Genomic DNA, 19,043 nt, shown 5'->3' on the forward strand with positions numbered 1-19,043 from the left:
AAGATTCTGTGGAAAAGCAAACAAATTTAGGGAGAATACTTGAGAAAGCAGAAACTGGCACTATATGTAGTATTTCCTACTTCAATATTTACTATTTACTGGCTTTGGTTCAAACCCTCCTGTAACAATTCAGTGATTTACTTCCTAAACCATCTCTGGTAAAGACAGTATTAAAAATGTGAATAAAAAGCTCGTTATCCTCACTGTCTACATACCTGTGTCTGAGAGGGAATCTGAAGCTCAGATTCCAGCTGTTGAGCTGGATACGTCCGCACTGGCTTTGATTTTCTTGCTGAAACCATGGAGCTGCTGGATGGCAGTGGTGCAATGTTACCTTTACCAGAGGAATATTTGCCAGAAATTGCTTCCTTTGGGTTTGGGAAGGTGATGGTGTCTGGATTCTCGGGGTCCATCCTACTTCTAATCTCTCCTGTACCAAAGAAAAAAATTGATCACAGGTTTCATTGTTAAGAGAAATGCAACAACAGCATCAAATGGATGTTCTACCCTCTACAAGCAGGTACTGGCATGCTCCGGTTTGCTCTCATCTCCAAGCAGGTTGCAATTGTCACGAGTTATCACCAAAAAACATTGAGGAATGCTGCTAGGTGGCTATAAGTCAAAACATGCTAGAAGAGGTTGCTATTGTGAAGACTGAGATTACGCTATAGGAAAATGTATCACAGTTTTAATCTATAATGTGCTGAAGTTTGTAATATGCCAGCCAACAGTATACCCAGTATACGTCAAAATATGAGCACTTACACTACAATTTATTCCATAGATAGTTTTAGTTTTCAGCCACCTCCTTTCATTAGGAGAACTCAAATTTATGGGATTGTTACTGAGCTCACTGCTAATTTTGCTTATGCTCCTTTCTATGCTGATGTCATTTGCCACAAGTGACTGCGGCAACCACAGTTTTGAGTACAATTTGTGACAGATAAAAATACCATATCCCAGAGTATCTTAATTTATTAGGAGTCATTCATTTAACAACACTGGCAAAACAGATGCTCCATCAGCTGTTGTAAGCCTTATAAGTCATGATTTACAGAAACATTGGTTTTATGCTAACACCAATGGTCAGATCTTCAGATTCAGGTGCTTTGAATTTAAAACATGCAGGCAGGAATCCACTAGAATTTCAGAAATGAGCAGGGACCAAATCCTCACCCGGGTTAAGAAATCTACTTCCTGTTCCATGGCAAGACATAGGATGCTAGTGTGCATCTTTATGCACTTAGCATTTTTGAGTGCTCATTGAACAGCAGCTTCCTTGTGAGATAAAACAAAGGCCTGAAAGTGAAGCTGGACATGCAACTTTTGGTTGTTATCAATCCTCTGCACTCACCTAGAGCTGACTTCTGGACCTGCCTGTGAAATTCATGGAAAGGCACCGCTTTGGATACAAGAGGACATGTCTGGAGAGTTATCTTGGCTGCTGGAGGGACAAGCCTTTGTTCAGTTAGGCTCAGAATACCTACAAGAAAATGACATTATTGAACAATTCATATACATTCCAGCTATGAAAGAAAAAGAATTAGTAACAACAAAGAAATAATTTAACAAAGGCAGACTTAAGTTCTTCCAATTCCAAATCAAAATTAGAAAAGCAGCAGTTTTACTGAAAGACTCTTATCCTTCAATATTCAATATTTTACCTCCAAGGAAGGTGAATGTTGCCTATAAAAACTGACAAATTCATGAAACACATTGTAATGGTGCTGATGCTGAGAAAGAGTCATGTGCTTGTACAGTGGTGATTTAATATACAGAACAGATGAGAATTAACTCTTGTAAACCAGAATGTAAACATGAATGTGGACTGATTGTTAAAATAGTTAAGTGCATGTCTAGTTAAGACTGAATGGTTAATAACCAGACATTAATCATGATCACTTATTTAGTCATACAAGGATCCTCCATCACACACATTTCTTCTTTCCAGTAGCAACTGAACTCTGTGAATTACAAGGTATTATGCTCAACATAACATGTGCTATGTCCTAATTTAGCTAAACATTAAGTAGTCTGAAGTTGATTTCTACCCTTTGCAACTTTTGAGATCACAATTCGTACGAGAGTTTGGAGGTGCCAGAAAATTTTATTATCAGTTACCTGCTGCAAACAGCAGACAACACTGCTCATGTATTAATAGCATAGAGCTGGTGGCAACAGCACCCAGTTGGGCTTGTGTGACTCACCTTTTGTCACATCATCTTCTAACAGGGGTAAGGGAGAATCCACGTGGGGAGAGGTAGGCAAACGCCAGAGGCTGCTGACTGTGTGACCTTTCGCTGCCTTCTGACTACACATCTAGGAAGAGAATCTTCTTTTAACAAAGAAATCCTGGATCTGCATAGACACACTTTTCTACTCCCGCAATAATAAATAATAAATATAATTTCTGCTATGAATAGTTTCATTAAGATTTAATAATGTAACAGTACAAGCACTGCTTTTACTACTTAGGAACATGCTACAGTATTGTCTACTATCATTACTTCAGTAATTTAAAATAGAGTTAATTAAATCCAATTGATGTCTTTTGACTTCTGCTATGCAAAATCAGTGTACTAGTTAATAAAGGAATCACAAGAAGTTTGATCAATTTTAATGAGTATGGTGTAAACATCGTATTTCTTGGCAGAACAGCCTTTGAATATATTAATATAAAATGCACACACAGGCAAGGCACCAGAAAGAAAACAGAATCCTTTCAAACATGTAAATAAATTTTTGCTGGGAAGAATACCAATGGAATTAAAATACATAAAACTACTCACAAATCAGGGTAGTATCAAGGTAAATATCAAAGAATTCTGGAATTCCAGAGTTCCTCAAGGACAGCAAGGAATGACACAGCGTGGTAATGTGATGTGGAAACATGTGCCACGCTGGCTGTGCTAATACGAGGATTAAAGCTCCTTTCCTTCCTCAGTTAACATTGTGCTTGCCTGAAAACACAAACCTGCTGGTTCCAAGTGCCGAGAATTCAAGCAGTGACACACGTCACTGTGGAACAGTGATATTGTATCATGTGTCTTACTATTATACTTTCTATTGTATATACAGAGCATTGCACAGTGAAAAGAATATATTTACCACCTTATATTTCAGTATTATAAATACAAAGCACCTGTTATCATCTAACATTTTTTTATTCTCTCCAATATCTTAAGTATTTTCAAGTTGCTTTCTGACTATGAATACACATATTAATACTATTCCATTTGCAATGTGGGTTGTATTCAACTCCTAAAGAAACAGAGAGTTTGATATTCAGTGAGTTTAAAGCTTTACACCACATGCAACTGCAAGGCAAGTAACATCATTGAGATCTCTCACTTGATGAGAGTGAACCACACCAGCAGAAGATAATAGTGTCTTCCCTTTTCCCTTGCCTGGTTGATGCTAGAAAAATGAGACACAGGTAACCTAGAGACATACGAAAGATTCAACTTAAATGTTTTATGAAGCTGTCCTGGTTTTGTTAAAAACAAGACCAGTTCTCTTTTAGTGATTTTTTCTTTCAGCTAAGTTCTTCTAGGTGGCTGTACTTTTCTGAGTTTTAGCCTGCATATTTTTCCTTGGATGCTGTACTCGGTGCTGATAAGACCAACAAAATGCTGAAGAAGCTCATGTTTAGATTTATTACTATGATAGCCAAGAAAGACTGATAAGTTTTCCCACCTTCTGTTGTGAGAGGGGTGTCTTTGAGGAGGGGTGGATGGAACAGGTGACTAGAGCTGACCAGCTGAGTATTCCATCCCATAATCGTCATACCCCCTATGTAAGAGAGCGATCACGAGGGTCACTCTCTCTTCGACCATGGCCAGCATCTGGAGAGGATCCTGTCTGTCTGTCTGTAATCTACAGGCCTCAGGCCCTGCATCCTGCAACCAGGTTCCCGTTTGCTGTGAAGTCGTGCCCGTGACTTTCGGGGGCCTGAGCTGCACCTGCTGGAGCCGCCAGCTCCGCACACCCAGCTCTGCTGCTGGAGTGATGCCAGCTCCACATCGAGCACTCCAGATTGTTTTTGTATATTTTGTATATATTCTCTACTTGTTAGTAGCATTAGTAAAACCCTTTAAAACCTTCCAACTTGAAGTCTCAGTCTCTCTTCCCTCTCTTTTATCTTCCCTATCATCTTTCTGATCTAAAAGAAAAGGGGTGGCGGGAGGTAAGAGGGTAACAGGGAGCGTCTGCCATGGTTTATTGCTGCCTTGCCTTAAACCTTGACAGAAGCAAAAGGGAAAATTAACACTAGTCTGTCAAACCTCACTCTGTCAACAGATTTTTGGAAGCATCGATAAAGGTTTATCAGTTTTAGCAGCTAAACTACCTAGGGATCAGGTGTACTCTAATATATTAAAAAATAGTTAAAATATATACATAGCATATAATCTAATATATATATTGCTCAAAACTTTCTCTGCAATTGCAACTCCACAACTTTACAGGTTTTCCAGTAACTTTCATGCTGGGCCCAGGCAACGCAAGAAGGAAGCGACTACATTTGAATGAATGGGGCAAATAAGTGCCAAGACACAGGTTTGAATATTTCCTCAGTCTCCAGAGGCAGAAAGGTCCCTGGACAAACATACTGGGTCTTTGAGCAAACAGGAAAGCCAGCAGGTGGATAGAAAAAGGAGCTGGGGACACCAGGGTTAGGAAGGAACATTGGGACAGGCTGGACAAAGAGCTTGGCAGAGAATGGGCAGATAAAACGAGAATATTTTCTGGAAGCAGTCACAGAAGATGATCGCAAGGAACAGAGGGACTGAGGCAAGATAAAAATGGGGAAAGGGGAAACTGGGAAAAGGAAGCAAACAGCTTTGCAACGAGGCACATCTTCCTCACCTGAAGGCCCCATAGCCTCGTCTATAGTCAGAAAATATCTCTGGAGCCCAGATAAAGAAACATCCCATGCTTTTGCAGGTGACGATCTGTTAGCAGTTACTCCACTAGTCTAATGGTTAGAAATTCTTACATTGGAAGGAAATGTTTGAACCTTACTGATGAGCTATATGGAAAACAACCTAATGCCACGTGATGGATTTTTTTTTAATTTGCTTTTAAAAAAATATATTTCATTATGAAAGATAAACTGCTTTAAAAGAATAGTAAATACATACAATCAGAAAGCTAGGAAATATTGACAGACCTGCAAAGTAGAAATAATGGTATTTACCTCTTTTACAGAGCACATTGGGACTTCCTGGTTTAAAATAAGTAGGTTTGAATGACTGATTATCATGCTCGTGTACAGCTTTTAGTACAATAGGATCCAGGCCATGACTGTGATCTTTGAGCACTGTTGTGTCATAATTAGTGAATAACATCAACCATTAACTCCATAGAAAGGGACAGGCAATTCTAAAGAACTGCCTATAAACCTAATAGGTAAATGAGATAGATCAGAATAAACCATTATGATTTTTCCTCCTAATTTGTATAATAACACTGTCCACAAGAGACATTAGGGAGATAGAAAAATATATACGCTTTATCATAATAGAGAAACTTTCAGAGAAATCATAGGCAATCATTTCAGTTGTGGCCATTATGAAGCATTATGCTTTAAGGGATCTAGATGTATGAATCTTCATGTCCTTGTGTTCCAAGAAAACAGCAATAAGCATATAACAAAGATTAACTTTATACCAGCTGGCATATAAGTGGCTCGATATTGAGAAAAGGGAATAATAAATCACACTTTCCTACTCACTCACATCCCCAGCAGTTTGTTGAGGACAAAACAAAAATGTATAAAAAGGAAGAAATTTAATTAAACAGTGACTCCTTTTTCAGTCTATTGTTATTGTATCAGTAAAGCAGCACAGACTTTACTATTGGTCAGTTTTATCCTAGTTTAAATCCCAGGAGTTTTGTTATAATAAACAGCATTATGAAACATATCTATTTCATTTGTTTGCATAGAGATGTAATAAGCTACAAAGAAAAGCAATTCAAGCAGAGTGTACAAGTTCAAAAGCAGCCTAGAGGGTTTTTGTTTGTTTGTTTGTTTTTTTAATTGGAGATAGATATTTAATTCTTCTTTGCTGTATCCTTTAGTTGCTATAAAGTCCATGGCAGGTGTCCTGATAAAATAAGGACAGATGCAACTGTAATGTAATTTACTCAATTAAAATAATAAGACCTTAAAACCAATAAGTATTATTAAGTACTGCAAGAAAAAGTTTTACTTTTTGCATCATTATGTAGCTCTATTACCACTATTCAGTGATTTAACTTAAAAAGATAATTAAATATTGCATCTTTTCTAAAGGTTTTCCATAGACTTCCATCTGCTTACATCAGCGCAATTCAAAACCTTTCCTCACACCTCCAGCTTTTACAGCATAAATATAAAATCTAGGGAATAGCACACCACATATCACAGAACTGGCAGCTCCTAATTCGCATTTTAATGTTTGCAGGGTAGACAGACCCAAACCAGCATGGAAGCAAGGACAAACCCTACACCACACCAACCTGCACCTCACCCCTTCTGCTCTGGGAGAACCCAAAAAAGCATCACTGCTGCCAGGTGATTGGAACCTCAAACATTTTCCTGCACAAATAGTGAGGTTAGTGATGAAGATTATGATTCAGCGAGTGCACTTTTCTGAAGTCAGCACCCAGCTTGCTTCATCAGGGGTGCTTTGAAAGGCCAGGTTTATAAGGCTGGAAGGGAGCACTTGATTTGCAGTGTAGACTGAGGCTCACTTGACTGATAATATGCTTGGAGTGTGCTGAAAAACGATGTTTTTCATTTCAAGCGCTTCTGAGTGTAATTAACCTGGGACATGAGAAAAACAATTCTATTACCCTTTCTAAAGTGTTTTTCCCCTGTGGATAAACCTCTCCCACTTGATTTTTTTCTTCATCTTAAATAGGGCACTTGTTGTAACACCACAGGGATTTTCCAATTAGTTCTCTATTTGTTTTCTTTTTACCTAGACAACAATATTTAACTAGAACAATTTATTTTTCTAAAAATGTTTATAAATCTGTTTTTCCCCCAGTAAAGGAACAGAGACCAGTATTAAATACAGAGAAAAGATGACTATTATCGGGCATCAAAACTACAATTTATCAACCAGGAAGATTAGATAGATGAGATTTGGTAAGTAAATATCAGCAAACAATAGAACTTGATAGTAATGGTGGAAAAAGTATATAACACAGTAATCTATCATTTCATTATTATCTTCTCCAAGTTGCCATCTACTTTAATATATTTTATTAAAGTTCCAACGAAGATTTGGTGTAGCAGCTCATAATCCCTACAAAAGGAAGTAGGAAACACAGCAAAATAAAATCAATGGAACTAAAATCAGTTTTCAATGTGCCCAGAAAAGTAGCAGGAAAGAACTTGTAGAAGACAAGTCTAACTGGAAGAAATATGAACTCTGTTGAACTGTCTGCTCACACATAAAAAGTATAAGATCAACAAGCACAAACTATTCAAAAGATGAAGGAGGATAGGAAGGATAGCAAGTTATCAAACTTGATAAATTGTATGTTCATCGTTGGTCTCACAAGAAGGAAAAAAGCACATAGAACTGGGTATATTAATGACTGCTTCATGTTTAAACAGGTAAGACAAAACGAGATGCAAGTAGAAAGAAACTTCTGGCTAATAAAAAAATGACATCATTAAGTACATTCATAACTATCATTAAAAAAGCAGCTGGTTATGAGCAGAATCAAGTCAATTGTAGTGCAAAAGGGCAGATGACTCAGGCTACCTTAGGGGTAAACCAGATCAGTTTTCAAACTGGCTGATCCGGATGAAGTACACTCTAGGATACTAAAGAACCATGTAAAGCTATCTCAAAACTGCTGGTGGGATGCTTGCAGAACGGAAAAGAGCACAGCGCCTATCTTAGAAAGGGGCAAAGGATCTCCTGAGGAATTCTAGCCCTATTGATTTAACTACAATTCTTGGAAAAATTCTTGAATAACCAAACTAGCTAATTATAAACATCTGGAAATCGAACCTGCCAAGATCAAATTTGTCAGACCAATCTTATATTTTTCTACAACAGGTTAGCAAGCATTGTGAATAGGGGAGAAAAAGCAATTACTGCTTAACCTGACTTCAGCAAGGCTTTTGAAGGTACCTGGTGATGGTATTATATGAGCAAGCTAAGAAAGGAGGGTTTAGTTAAACTTGCTTTAAGAGAGATGCAAAGCTGCTTTGATAACTAATTGAAAAAGAATGTCTGTGTTAGTATGGCAGAATACTGAGAGGGTTTGGTGGGTCTGTCCCCTAAGTGTTACAAATCAACAGAGCCTGTTGTTCACGCAGGAGAAGGAGAAGGTATCCAGGTTTTAAGCAATGGGAGAAAATCAGTTCAGGTTGTAAAAAAAACCAAATGTGATGTGATGTGATGTGATTTTCACTCTTTGGTCTCAATCACAGAATCATAGGAATAATAGAAATGTTGATTAGAAGTGATCTCTGTAGGACATCAAGTCTAATTGTGAGTCTACTAGCCACAATAGATCAGGTCAGCTTTGGTTTTATCTAGATGAGAATTACTGTAGGACTTCACTTCATACTTTCCCAGTTTACAGTCTAAACAGATGTATTTTTTTCTGTGTTGATGTACTTGCACAGCAAAATAAGGAGGCAGTATCAAAGAACAGTTCCACTTACACTTCCATCATCTATCAGTTCCTATCGGGAAAAATAATCTTGTTCTAACATCTGAGCCAAAAAAATCTTAGTTATAGATAGTAAACAAAATATTTAATTCTGGTTTCAAGTAACCTGATTTTGGTCCTCCAAGTCTAAGAACCAGCACAGGGAATTCACTGCAGAAATACCAAATGCCAAGTAAAGGACAAATCCTCACCACTGTCAGTGGAACTATTCTAAAGTCAGGTGAGTCAAATTTGTAACAGTGTCTGTAAGAGACTTAAAATATGAACAATTTTAACGACTGGTTGGCTTTTTATCTAAGGAGATTGCAGAGTAGGAAAACTGTATAGAAAATTAAAATTTGTCCTTCTCATTCAGATTTACACAGTCTAGCATTTTATCTAATGATTAATACGGTTTCTCTCAGATGTAATACTAAGATATTAATACATATTTCCCTCAAATCTTGTTTATGTACAGAAAATAAAGTCAAATTGAAATGGAAAGCCCAGCATTGAACGTTCAATATGGAGCAACTATGCATCTTCAACAACAGGTTTTATATGTAACTCTTACCTACTTTAAACTCTTAAAGTAACCAGAGATGGCTCTGAACTGTCAGTTTTCCATGTAGTTGGAAAAATCAAGCATTGCTCCTTTTATGGCCTACTGTTGGCTCTCAGAAATTTACATCTCTCAAAATTCTGCCGTAACAGGTGCAAAAGAGAATGGAGATGGAGAACATGGGTGAATCCCACATCTGCTTTTTGAAAAAGGCAATGGAAGCAGAAGGAAGCAAGAAAGATAATTGCCGACTCGAACTACAATACGTTTTACTTGTGGGCAAAGGGCCAGCTTACGTGGAACAGAATATGCAGGACCAACTTATTGGAATTCAGGGGTGGGCTTCCATTCTTGTCCGGAGACAGCTGTAAACCAGCAGCCCATAGCATCCCAATCAGGCATCGAGTTTTGTCAGGGAATGCTGATATGTACAGAAACAGCTTCAGTAGCTTCGGCTGCACCCCTGCCTTGCAACGTGACAGTCAAACTCCAATTCCAGATGACAAGAACTGGATGAAAACTTAAAACAAATGGTGACCTTTCCAAAGATTAATTTGTTTACCAACAAAATGTTCTCCGTTTGTCATCTGAGATGGGGGTGACCTTCACATTCCCATTTCTAGGTTGAAAGGATGCTGACTATCGTCATCTGTTAACTCTCTCTCACAAATTATTTCTTTTTTATTTTTAGTGACAAGAAGATTTTATTAATTCATTGTGCTGGATATTATCATTACATACCATAATACAAATGCAACAAGCTTATTTTGAACTACTGTAGTGTAACACTGATTTAAGTCCCATTCTGCTATCACTGCCAGATTATGTTTTGATGGTAATTAGAGCCATATGCATGAGTTTAAAACACAATCAGGGTTTGAGGACCACAAGACCTGTTCTTTTTGTACCACTTCTACTCACTTAAATGAAAATAATTCCCATGCTTTGCCTTACTTTATAATTTTGGAAATGAATAGACTTTCCGTGATAAACATTAGTGACTAGCATCATGCAAATACTGAAAAAAAAGAATAACTGAGGATATGATTCGAATGGTTGTGCTCAGAAAAGTTAGCTAAAAAAAAATACACCACAGCACAGAATCACTGCCATCACCATTAGAGACAGACTATATAAGATGCAACTCATAAAGGCTAGAAATCATCACCATATTAAATTCTACCTCATGAATAAATTAAAAGGTTCCTAAGTTTACAGTATAATATACATTTATAAGAAAACAAGGACCGAAAAGTGCCAGTATAATTCCATAAAAGAACAGCAGTACTATGAAAATGAAAAGTATAGTTGTGAATCTTTTCTACATTGCAGCAGTTTGTCAGAATTATTTTTGCTGCAATTCAGACTACCATTTGTTCTGCTAGATACTGTATAGGAAGTATACATATTTAATAATTATCTACTCATAATTTTTCATTTGTTATCCAGATATAGGCTACAAAATAAAGTGATGGCCAGTCTGCCCATCGTGTTTCAAACAGAATTAGAATCCTCATTTTAAGATAATTACAGAACTTTACAGAGGATGAAGCATTAGTGTTCATCAGAACCCCAAAAGTACAAAACGGCAATAGTTAATTGTTCTTAGTTTCTGAAATAAAATCCAGCGTCAGCAGTTTTACAATACCAAAAGAGCAAGAAAAGACGACATTTTACACAAAACAATGAGATCCTTACTAATAATTTTTCAAACTACTCAAATGGCAAGATAATAAAAAGTCCGTGTAGATTTGTGCTTGACCTATCTAGTCACCTCAAAACCTGTGAGTTTTTAATCTCATCACTTTTTTAAATGCTCAGGTCTCCTTGAAAACTCAGATGCTGACAACTCATGGAAAAAAAACCAAAAACCTGAATACAGTTAAGCAAGCAATTAGTTTTTAATTTACTTCAATGAGAATCTTTTGCCACTGATTTTTTGGGGGGGAGATAATCTTTGACCTTTTGTACATATGTAGGGCACGTACATGGGTATATGTGTGTATGCCCACATGTGTGCGTACAAATATTGCCCTCTAATGGCTGATTAGTAAAAACAGGGTAGGTAGCACCTAACTTTATTCTTGTAGCTACTTTAATTGATTTTGTTTCCCAAAACTAAAGAACATAGAATTTTAGACCTGCAACTATAAATCAATTTATTTTAGTTACTATTGGTGATCTCTAACTATAATTCCTATCAGTGCTAGTGTAGATCACATTCAAGAAAAATGCCTGAATTCACAATCTCAGTAGTGGATTTTGCAAATCTAACTGCAAAATTTTACCCCCAGTGAGACTAGAACATTTCAAAACACAGATTGTGTCGTGGGATTCAAAAACTTCTGAAAAGCATTGACTTCAGTAAACGCTGTAGAATAAATCAGAGATAGGAAATACCTACTTGCTTTTCCAGCCCATCTCCCTGTCATAAATTGTTCCTTAGCAACTGTAAATATGTATCAGAGAGCCTGACTAATTTACACTAAACGTTTGTAATTTAAGCCAACATTAAGAAGTTTTCTCGGCTCAGTATATGTTTCAGTGAGGGCGGAAAAAACACATGGCTCTCTGCAGTAGCATAATATTCCTCTCTGTGAGTGTTTTAGAGTGGTTCTAAAAAGCTATTAGCCATGATGCTTTTTTCTAATTAACTCTATATCACAGGGTTAGACAAATCACCTCTTAGTCTGGGCAACAGCTTTCAAAAATCATTTTTTATAAGTGGCAGCTTACAACCGTGCCATTCACAGATCCTGTTTATGTTTCAAACCAAATAGGCTAGAATGTCTCTTCTAGCACTGGGCTTGCTGCACAATGCTTCTGTTACATAAATTACATTGTAGAAGAGCATCCTTGCGGGAGACCATCGGGCATATTCTTTCATGTGGACCAAAATGCTGTGCTAAATTTGTAAACGTAATTGATCTTTGGAGGGATGCCTATGCCCATTACACTTTTTTTCAAAGCATCCTTTGCAGAAAATGTCATCTTCATGTTCATTTGTTTATTTAAGAGGAGCAGCAGTTGCAGAACACAAATTTGGAAGAATTAAAACGTAATCTTACACTTTGAACATTCTCAGACCAGAAAGAACACAGAAGGGTGATTTGATGGACAGTAGTCAGGCTGCACTTCTGGGAGTTTTGCGGAAGTGCTCAGTCAATAATTGTTTTATCTCAGTAGATAATTGTTTTGTACTACGGAAAACAGCTTGACTAGAAAGAAGAGAAAGGCCACGCTTCAGAATATCTTGTAGCTGGACAGTGAGGGCACTTGGGATCTACAAGACATGGAAAGAAAGGATCTGAATCTGTCCCTCATATTCCAAAGTAAGCGCTCTCAGCATGGAGCTAAGAAGTAGAACCTGACATTTCCTCCAAACCAGCTCAGAAAAGATGTAAATGACATCTAAACTCACATAGTCACTCTAGGCTTCTGATTCTCTTCCAGTATCACCCCTATTTTTTTTTTGGTTCGGTGACACTGATTTGGGGTCAGTGCCAGCAACCCTGTGGCAGGATTTTTTTTTCAGTCAATCAAAAAGAACATCAAAACAAAGTACAAGCATTTTTCACACATTCCTAACGTTCCTGTTATGGTTTAAAAATGGATGTATTTAAGAAATGACCATAGAATGAACAGCTGGTAGCTCATTCTTTTCAGCAAAATCCCTTTTACTTCTTCCCTTGCTCTTTGGGTCACATCCTAAACTCCATGAGCTCCCGTGTGGTTATCTTCACTCCTTGATTTTACTGAGATTAATTACCATGCACTTTCCCATGTCTACTTATACTTCTGCTGAAGTGGGGTCTTGCTACCTAAACCTGTTATTGTTTCCCCAGTACTGTCACCCCAAATGTTTTGATTGTTACATACCAGTGTCAAAAACTAGAAAATTATGAGGTACTTTCAGGTTTTTTTTTAATTTAGGTCTGATACGTATTAACTTTAATAGTGAAAAGTAATGCATATAGTAATCCCAATAAGACAATGTAAGTTACTTACAGGAGCAGATTTTTTCTTAGTTATAAGTGGCAGCCTGGTCTCACAGTTCTGTTTATTTAAAACAGCTTTATTATTGATGTTCTCTGGGTCAAGCATAATTTTCATATCCATTTCCAGCTGATGCTGAAATATATAATATGCATAGTCTTACAATAATTGCACAGAAGTGTTTATAAGCAGGAATTAGCTAACATTCATAAATTTGCAAGATAATGATAAAAATTCATGCTATTTGGCTATCCACATAGAACTGGGCCCAAAACGGAGAACAGCCTTTTGATTAGACAGACGACTTCGCAAGGCATACGACTACTACCCACATATATGATTTGCCAAAATTTGTTCAGTTACTTTAATTATAAGCTCTGAAATTTCCAAATTTGTGCACCTTTGAGTTAAATGTTAAGTGGAAAGGACAATCAGGTTTGACTCAATTAACAAAGGTAATTTGTGAATACCATGTACCTGTGTTACAACAAATGTTTTATACACACTCTATTATTGGGAGGGTGTTATAAGCATGTTCCTCCACGGATGATAATAAAATTCCAGTTTACCTCAGCCATGCTTGCCAGAGACTTTAATCCATGAATCATTGACCTGATGGACCAGAACAGCTTCTTTGAATCCGTTATGGCCCATTGACTCAATGCAGACAGAGCACTTGCTTATAAGTAAACGAGGAAATAAAAAATCCTTATAGCAATAAGAATTAGAACATAGCAGTTTCTTAATGTACTGTGTTATCTGCACGGAATGGATTCGACTATTTTGCTAATAAAAAATATTATTATTTAAATCCCAATGGACAGAAAAGAGACTTTTCAAGTTTCTTCTTATAATAAGAAGTATCTAAAGCACATACTTTTCTATAAATGCCAGAAGTGATGCCATATATTTTTACTACAGTAGAGGTTTCTTAAGTTGAAGACATTTTGGCTCATCCTAACGCATGTTCTCTAGTTGACACCTGGATCTGCATCAAATGTAGTATCTCCCAATACTTTTATTGGAATAACATCACTAACTAGACTCTGCATCCAACAGGGTTTATTTATCAACCAGTACCTAATATGGAATAATCCTCAAATGGCTGAAACTAACGTATCAACAGAGAAGTCAACAGAGCCAAGGTCATTCAGAGAAGCTGGAGGCCTGGCAGTGTATGTGCTGAATTCCAGTTATGTGGATACGGGGATACAAAAAGCTCCCTGACATAGTAAGATCCAACTAAACATATTTAGAAACAGTAACTCTCTGTTGATGCTTCTATTATGTAAACATAAACCAGAAATTTATGAGACTTCTGCTGTTTTAAAGGCAAAATATGCCATAAAAAGGTGTAAGAATCATTAGAGGTATATTTGAACGATTAAACAAATCTATTACTTTGTGAGAGCACTAAAAACAGTTTAATTTATCTGCACAATATATTATCGTATTTTGATAGTAGTTAGAAGCAGATGTATCAATGAGATGCTCATTTAGATTTGGGGTTGTAAGAATATAAGTTATTATCCAAGCCAATTACTCTTTTACCTACATGGCTGCACAGAGACAGAAAGTTCAATTTTCATCTCATCCGTGATTTTGTGGTATTTATTTTATTACTATAACACACCACTGTACAGAAAGGAAACTGCTTGTGCTATTAAACAAGAATTGGGGGAAAACTGAGTATCTTCTCAATTAAAATAGGAGATGACTTACAATGCAGACTCCTCACTCAGATTGACAGTGTAATGATCAGTGCTGGAGTGTCAGATTCCACACATGACAACAAGAATTTAAATACTTCACAAAAAAACCCGATAAAAGTTATTTTGTCAGCTTAGATGTATGCTGACAATTCTACATTTGCAGGAGCTGATGGTGTCAGGGGTATCTTCCATCTTCCATTACCCAATGTCTTTAATTTAAGCCACCCTGAACCATCTTGATGCAGAATAAAAAAATGATGAGAATAGTGGGGAAATCGTGCATTATTACCAATATAATGCTCAATAAGAGAATTAAAAAAAAAAAAAGACAAAAGTTAAAGAACAAAGCTATACAAGCACCAGTTCAGGTGTTTTTAACTGAGCATGTTTAAAAACAAAACAAAACAAAACAAAACAAAAACAACCTGAACTCATACACTTAGCAGTTATGGATAACAATTGTCTTTTCACCCATTGTTATACAGAGGCTTTACAGTTACTGCACAAGGCAGACACCTCTTTATGATTCTCAAGCTTTATTAGAAGAGGAACTCCAACTACAAGACATAGTGGGGGGAAGAAAAACCACCCCAAACGGGGACAGTGCTTCACAATTCCCCCTGTGAGCTGGATTTGCAGTGTCTTATCTGGCTGCTGCTATGACTCAGAAATACTGTATGTGTGAGTACACAATAATTTTAAGCCTATTCTGACACCTGTGGGCAAGCTATTTCCCATCTGACAAGTATTCCAGCAATGCAGATGTGAAAATAGCATCTGTGCTTATTTGACTCCAACCTTGTTTTATCCTGACTACTACAAACACAACTTATGGTCCATTTCCACTCTTACATAGTGTGCTAAGGACTGCAAAGCACAAAAATATTACTACGTGAATTATTAATTTATCTCAGAACCCCTATGAGTTGAAATGTTGATTTCTTCAAGCCTATGTGCTCAGAAATACCATCTGCTAATGGAAAAGTACTCAGTTCACTAAGATGTCTTTTGAGTGGAAAGGAATTTTGGAAAACACAAAAATATGCTTAAAAAAAACCCCCAGAACTGTTTATAGCTACAAGTAAGGAAAAGACAAGAAGTAAGGGATTGTAGGTGACAATTTCCCAGCTGAATTTCACAACTATTTAATAATAAAAGCTTTTTATGTTGGCATGCTGGGCATGTAGAACACCTGACAAAACAGCACTGTTTGCCATTTTCTGTATAATGGGAAATTAAGGCTAGCTTGAGTGTCGCCGGATACGTATTTCTAAGCGGATGTCATAGATATCAGAAACAAAAAGACAAAGTCAAGGCGGACAGAGCATGTGCTCTCCTGTAAATTAAGCTCAGTGGTGTACATGAGGAGTTGAAAGACCACAGATAATAGAGTTACAAAGTAGCTGAACTCTGATAATTTTTCCTCACAATAAGGTTATTCATATAGGATAGGGTTGGAATATGACCTGGAAAAAAAAAAAAAAATCAGAGATCTCATTGTACCTTATCCATCACTTCAAGAGTAAGCAATGTTTTAATATTACTTCATATTGGGACTTCTTTTCCAAAGCTAATCAGCAATATAAGTGTTAAGCTGCTCATCCTGGTTATATCACTTCAAGTAGCTTCAATCCCTACCTTCTGGTAATGGTCTTAAAACTACAGAGAACCTCTTCTTAAGGTTTTCCTTCACTCAGACCTTCCTTGAATTTAAACAGTAGTAACCCAAAATTATAAAAACAGGTGTTTTACAATTCAACTAATTACCTTCGTTTGTTTTTAAAATATGTCTGAGGAAACCACCTTGAATGCACCAGTCAAAATTCACATCTTATACTAAAATGGCAAAAATACTTCAGATAGAAACATTTTAAGGAGGCTTTAAATGACTTTACACAAATTTCATTCATAAAAACAGCAAAAAATTGGATTTCAAGAAGAAAAGCTACATTTATCAGAGACGTGACCACCCTACCGAAACCTTTCCCACATCTGGCATGTCTTTCATGCAAAAACAAAAAAGGGAATCACTTTTAGTCTCAAATACCACAAACATTTATATCTGTGTTCATCCTATTCCAATATATAGTTCCATCTATTTTACACACATTACTTGCAGAATCACAGTTAAGCAGACGGTATTTGCAAGACTGGGACCTTAAAGCTAAACAAACATCTGGTTTCAGAACTCTTTAACAATATGCTTGGGGGCGGGGGGTGTGGAAATAAAGAATGGGATCAACCGGTAACCCACTAGACACCAGTCTACACACTTAACATGGTCTCTGGCAGAATAAGTAGTATGTTATTTCAGACCTGTGAACCTTGAGAAATGCGTAATGCAGTCACGGGCTCAACAGGTACTCGTGGTAGAATAAGCTGTTTCTGAGAAGCACCAAAATGAAGGCCCCTGATTTAGAAAAGAAAAAAAAAAAAAGTGAGGTTTTCTAAAATTCTTTTGGTTTTACCTATTAAACCCATACTGCTTCCATCTGGTTGAATTCAAAAGACTGCATTTCTATTTAAATTTGCATTTAGTGGAAAAAAAAATAATCACAGGAGTTAGCAGAAGGTTGTAGTAGCTACTTAGAACTGCATTTACTTTTGTATTTTATTTAACTTAAAATGAAAGCAAAACAGCAAATGACCAAAATAACCTCATCTGGCCCATTTGCTTTACAGGATTCTGATACCACAGGTTTTCTGTCTTGCTGCTTACATTTGTCTCTGCAATAGAACAGCTGTTTCACTTACCATTTAGGGGACTCTTTTAAATGTACTTCTTTATTATCAGTAGAAGAAATAGTTAACACTTGTCTGTTTGCAGTATTTAAATAATTTTCTGTGTGTTTCTGTTAGAGATAAAAAATAATGTTTAGACAACTTGTTTAATCTATTTAACTCCATTAATTTAGCAATCCAGATCTTCAGTTGACCGAAAAGTTGATAGGCTTTGTGCTTCTGTTGAACTAAAGCTGATTTTGGCTAATGGGCACAAGATCAGTTAATTCTGATGACCCAAAAGGAAACCGTCATTCTGAATCATGCTGTCAGGTGAATCCCATCATTGGTAATCAGGAAGGGATCTTGCAGAATGACAAATACATGGCCTCATGTACTCTAATAAATTACTGACAGAGATGGCAAGAACTGAATAATCTTCTGGATCTGCTCTATTTTACTTACTCTCAGCCCAAGTTCAGTTTTTTCAGTTACTGTTCCGAAGTCACTAATATCCACAGCTTCTACATGTCTTTCCAAGTTGTTATTTTTCTCTTTAAGCTTGTGAAGGTCTTCTTGAACCTAAAAAGCAAGTTATGACAAAACATCATACCCATAACCAAAACACATGGGATTATGTAGCAGGATTTAATCCAGATTTAATGCTTCCTAAATACAGGAAAACAATATGCATGATTTCCCATACTTTTGTACTTCACCAAATTAGAGAACAAAAAGCAAACGGTTTTAGAGCCATAGATTGCAGAAAGCCTGAAAAAACTCTTAATTTTAAAACAAATCTCACAAAACAATGGCAATAAACTTCGGGACTGACGTCCTTTGCCAAGGAACGATGTTTCCTTACACATTTCAAACATCTCTCTTGGCGCAGATGCCTGAACTCTACAGAAATCTCGAAAGCATTAATGAGGGTCTGAAAAGTAGAGGCAGCCTGTGAGGGGATCACGTCAACTCTGCTCAAAAATGTGTATTTAAAGTGTGTTAGCTAAAAAAGCTCAAGGTCGCATGATGCTAAGTATTATCACATTTCCAAAGCTCAAGCCCTTATCCAAAATTCGCAGGCGACGCCGCGGCCGCTCCCTCACGCGGGGCTGAGCCCGTCAGTCCCCTCAGCAGCGGCAGCTTCACAGGCCGCGCCGCCCGCGCCTCAGCCCAGGGGAAAGGCGCTCTCCCCGAGGAGTAGGGCTCTGCCGGGGGCTCATCGTCGCGGCTGCTGGGGAAGGACGGGGCCGGCTGGGCGCTGCCCGGACCCACCTGCACCGGACCGGCTCCCGTCTCCCACCCCGCGAACGCGGCCATGGCGGCTGCCGCCCTCGCCCTGGCAACGGGACGCGCGAGCCGGACGGCACCATCCGCCTCGCCGCGGGGGG

General features: G+C 37.5%; 1 protein-coding gene across 3 annotated transcripts in view; it reads right to left on the reverse strand.

The window, feature by feature from the left end:
- Positions 1–19,023, reverse strand: part of IQCH (IQ motif containing H) — a 69,686-nt gene extending 50,663 nt beyond the window's left edge. For 2 of the 3 annotated variants that reach the window (XM_065847869.2, XM_065847868.2), the window contains exons 1-8: positions 18,928–19,023; positions 18,118–18,234; positions 17,686–17,783; positions 17,248–17,341; positions 13,232–13,354; positions 2,208–2,319; positions 1,355–1,483; positions 216–430 (exon numbers count right to left, since the gene is read on the reverse strand). In XM_065847869.2, the coding sequence (XP_065703941.1) occupies positions 216–430; positions 1,355–1,483; positions 2,208–2,319; positions 13,232–13,354; positions 17,248–17,341; positions 17,686–17,783; positions 18,118–18,234; positions 18,928–18,972 (933 nt within the window). In that variant the 5' untranslated portion in view covers positions 18,973–19,023. The remainder of the gene's footprint in view (positions 1–215; positions 431–1,354; positions 1,484–2,207; positions 2,320–13,231; positions 13,355–17,247; positions 17,342–17,685; positions 17,784–18,117; positions 18,235–18,927) is intronic. The other variant, XM_071813944.1, reaches the window with a different exon arrangement.
- Positions 19,024–19,043: the final 20 nt, after the last annotated feature.

This window comes from Patagioenas fasciata, chromosome 12 (genome assembly GCF_037038585.1).
Source record: "Patagioenas fasciata isolate bPatFas1 chromosome 12, bPatFas1.hap1, whole genome shotgun sequence".
NCBI classification, from domain to species: domain Eukaryota; kingdom Metazoa; phylum Chordata; class Aves; order Columbiformes; family Columbidae; genus Patagioenas; species Patagioenas fasciata.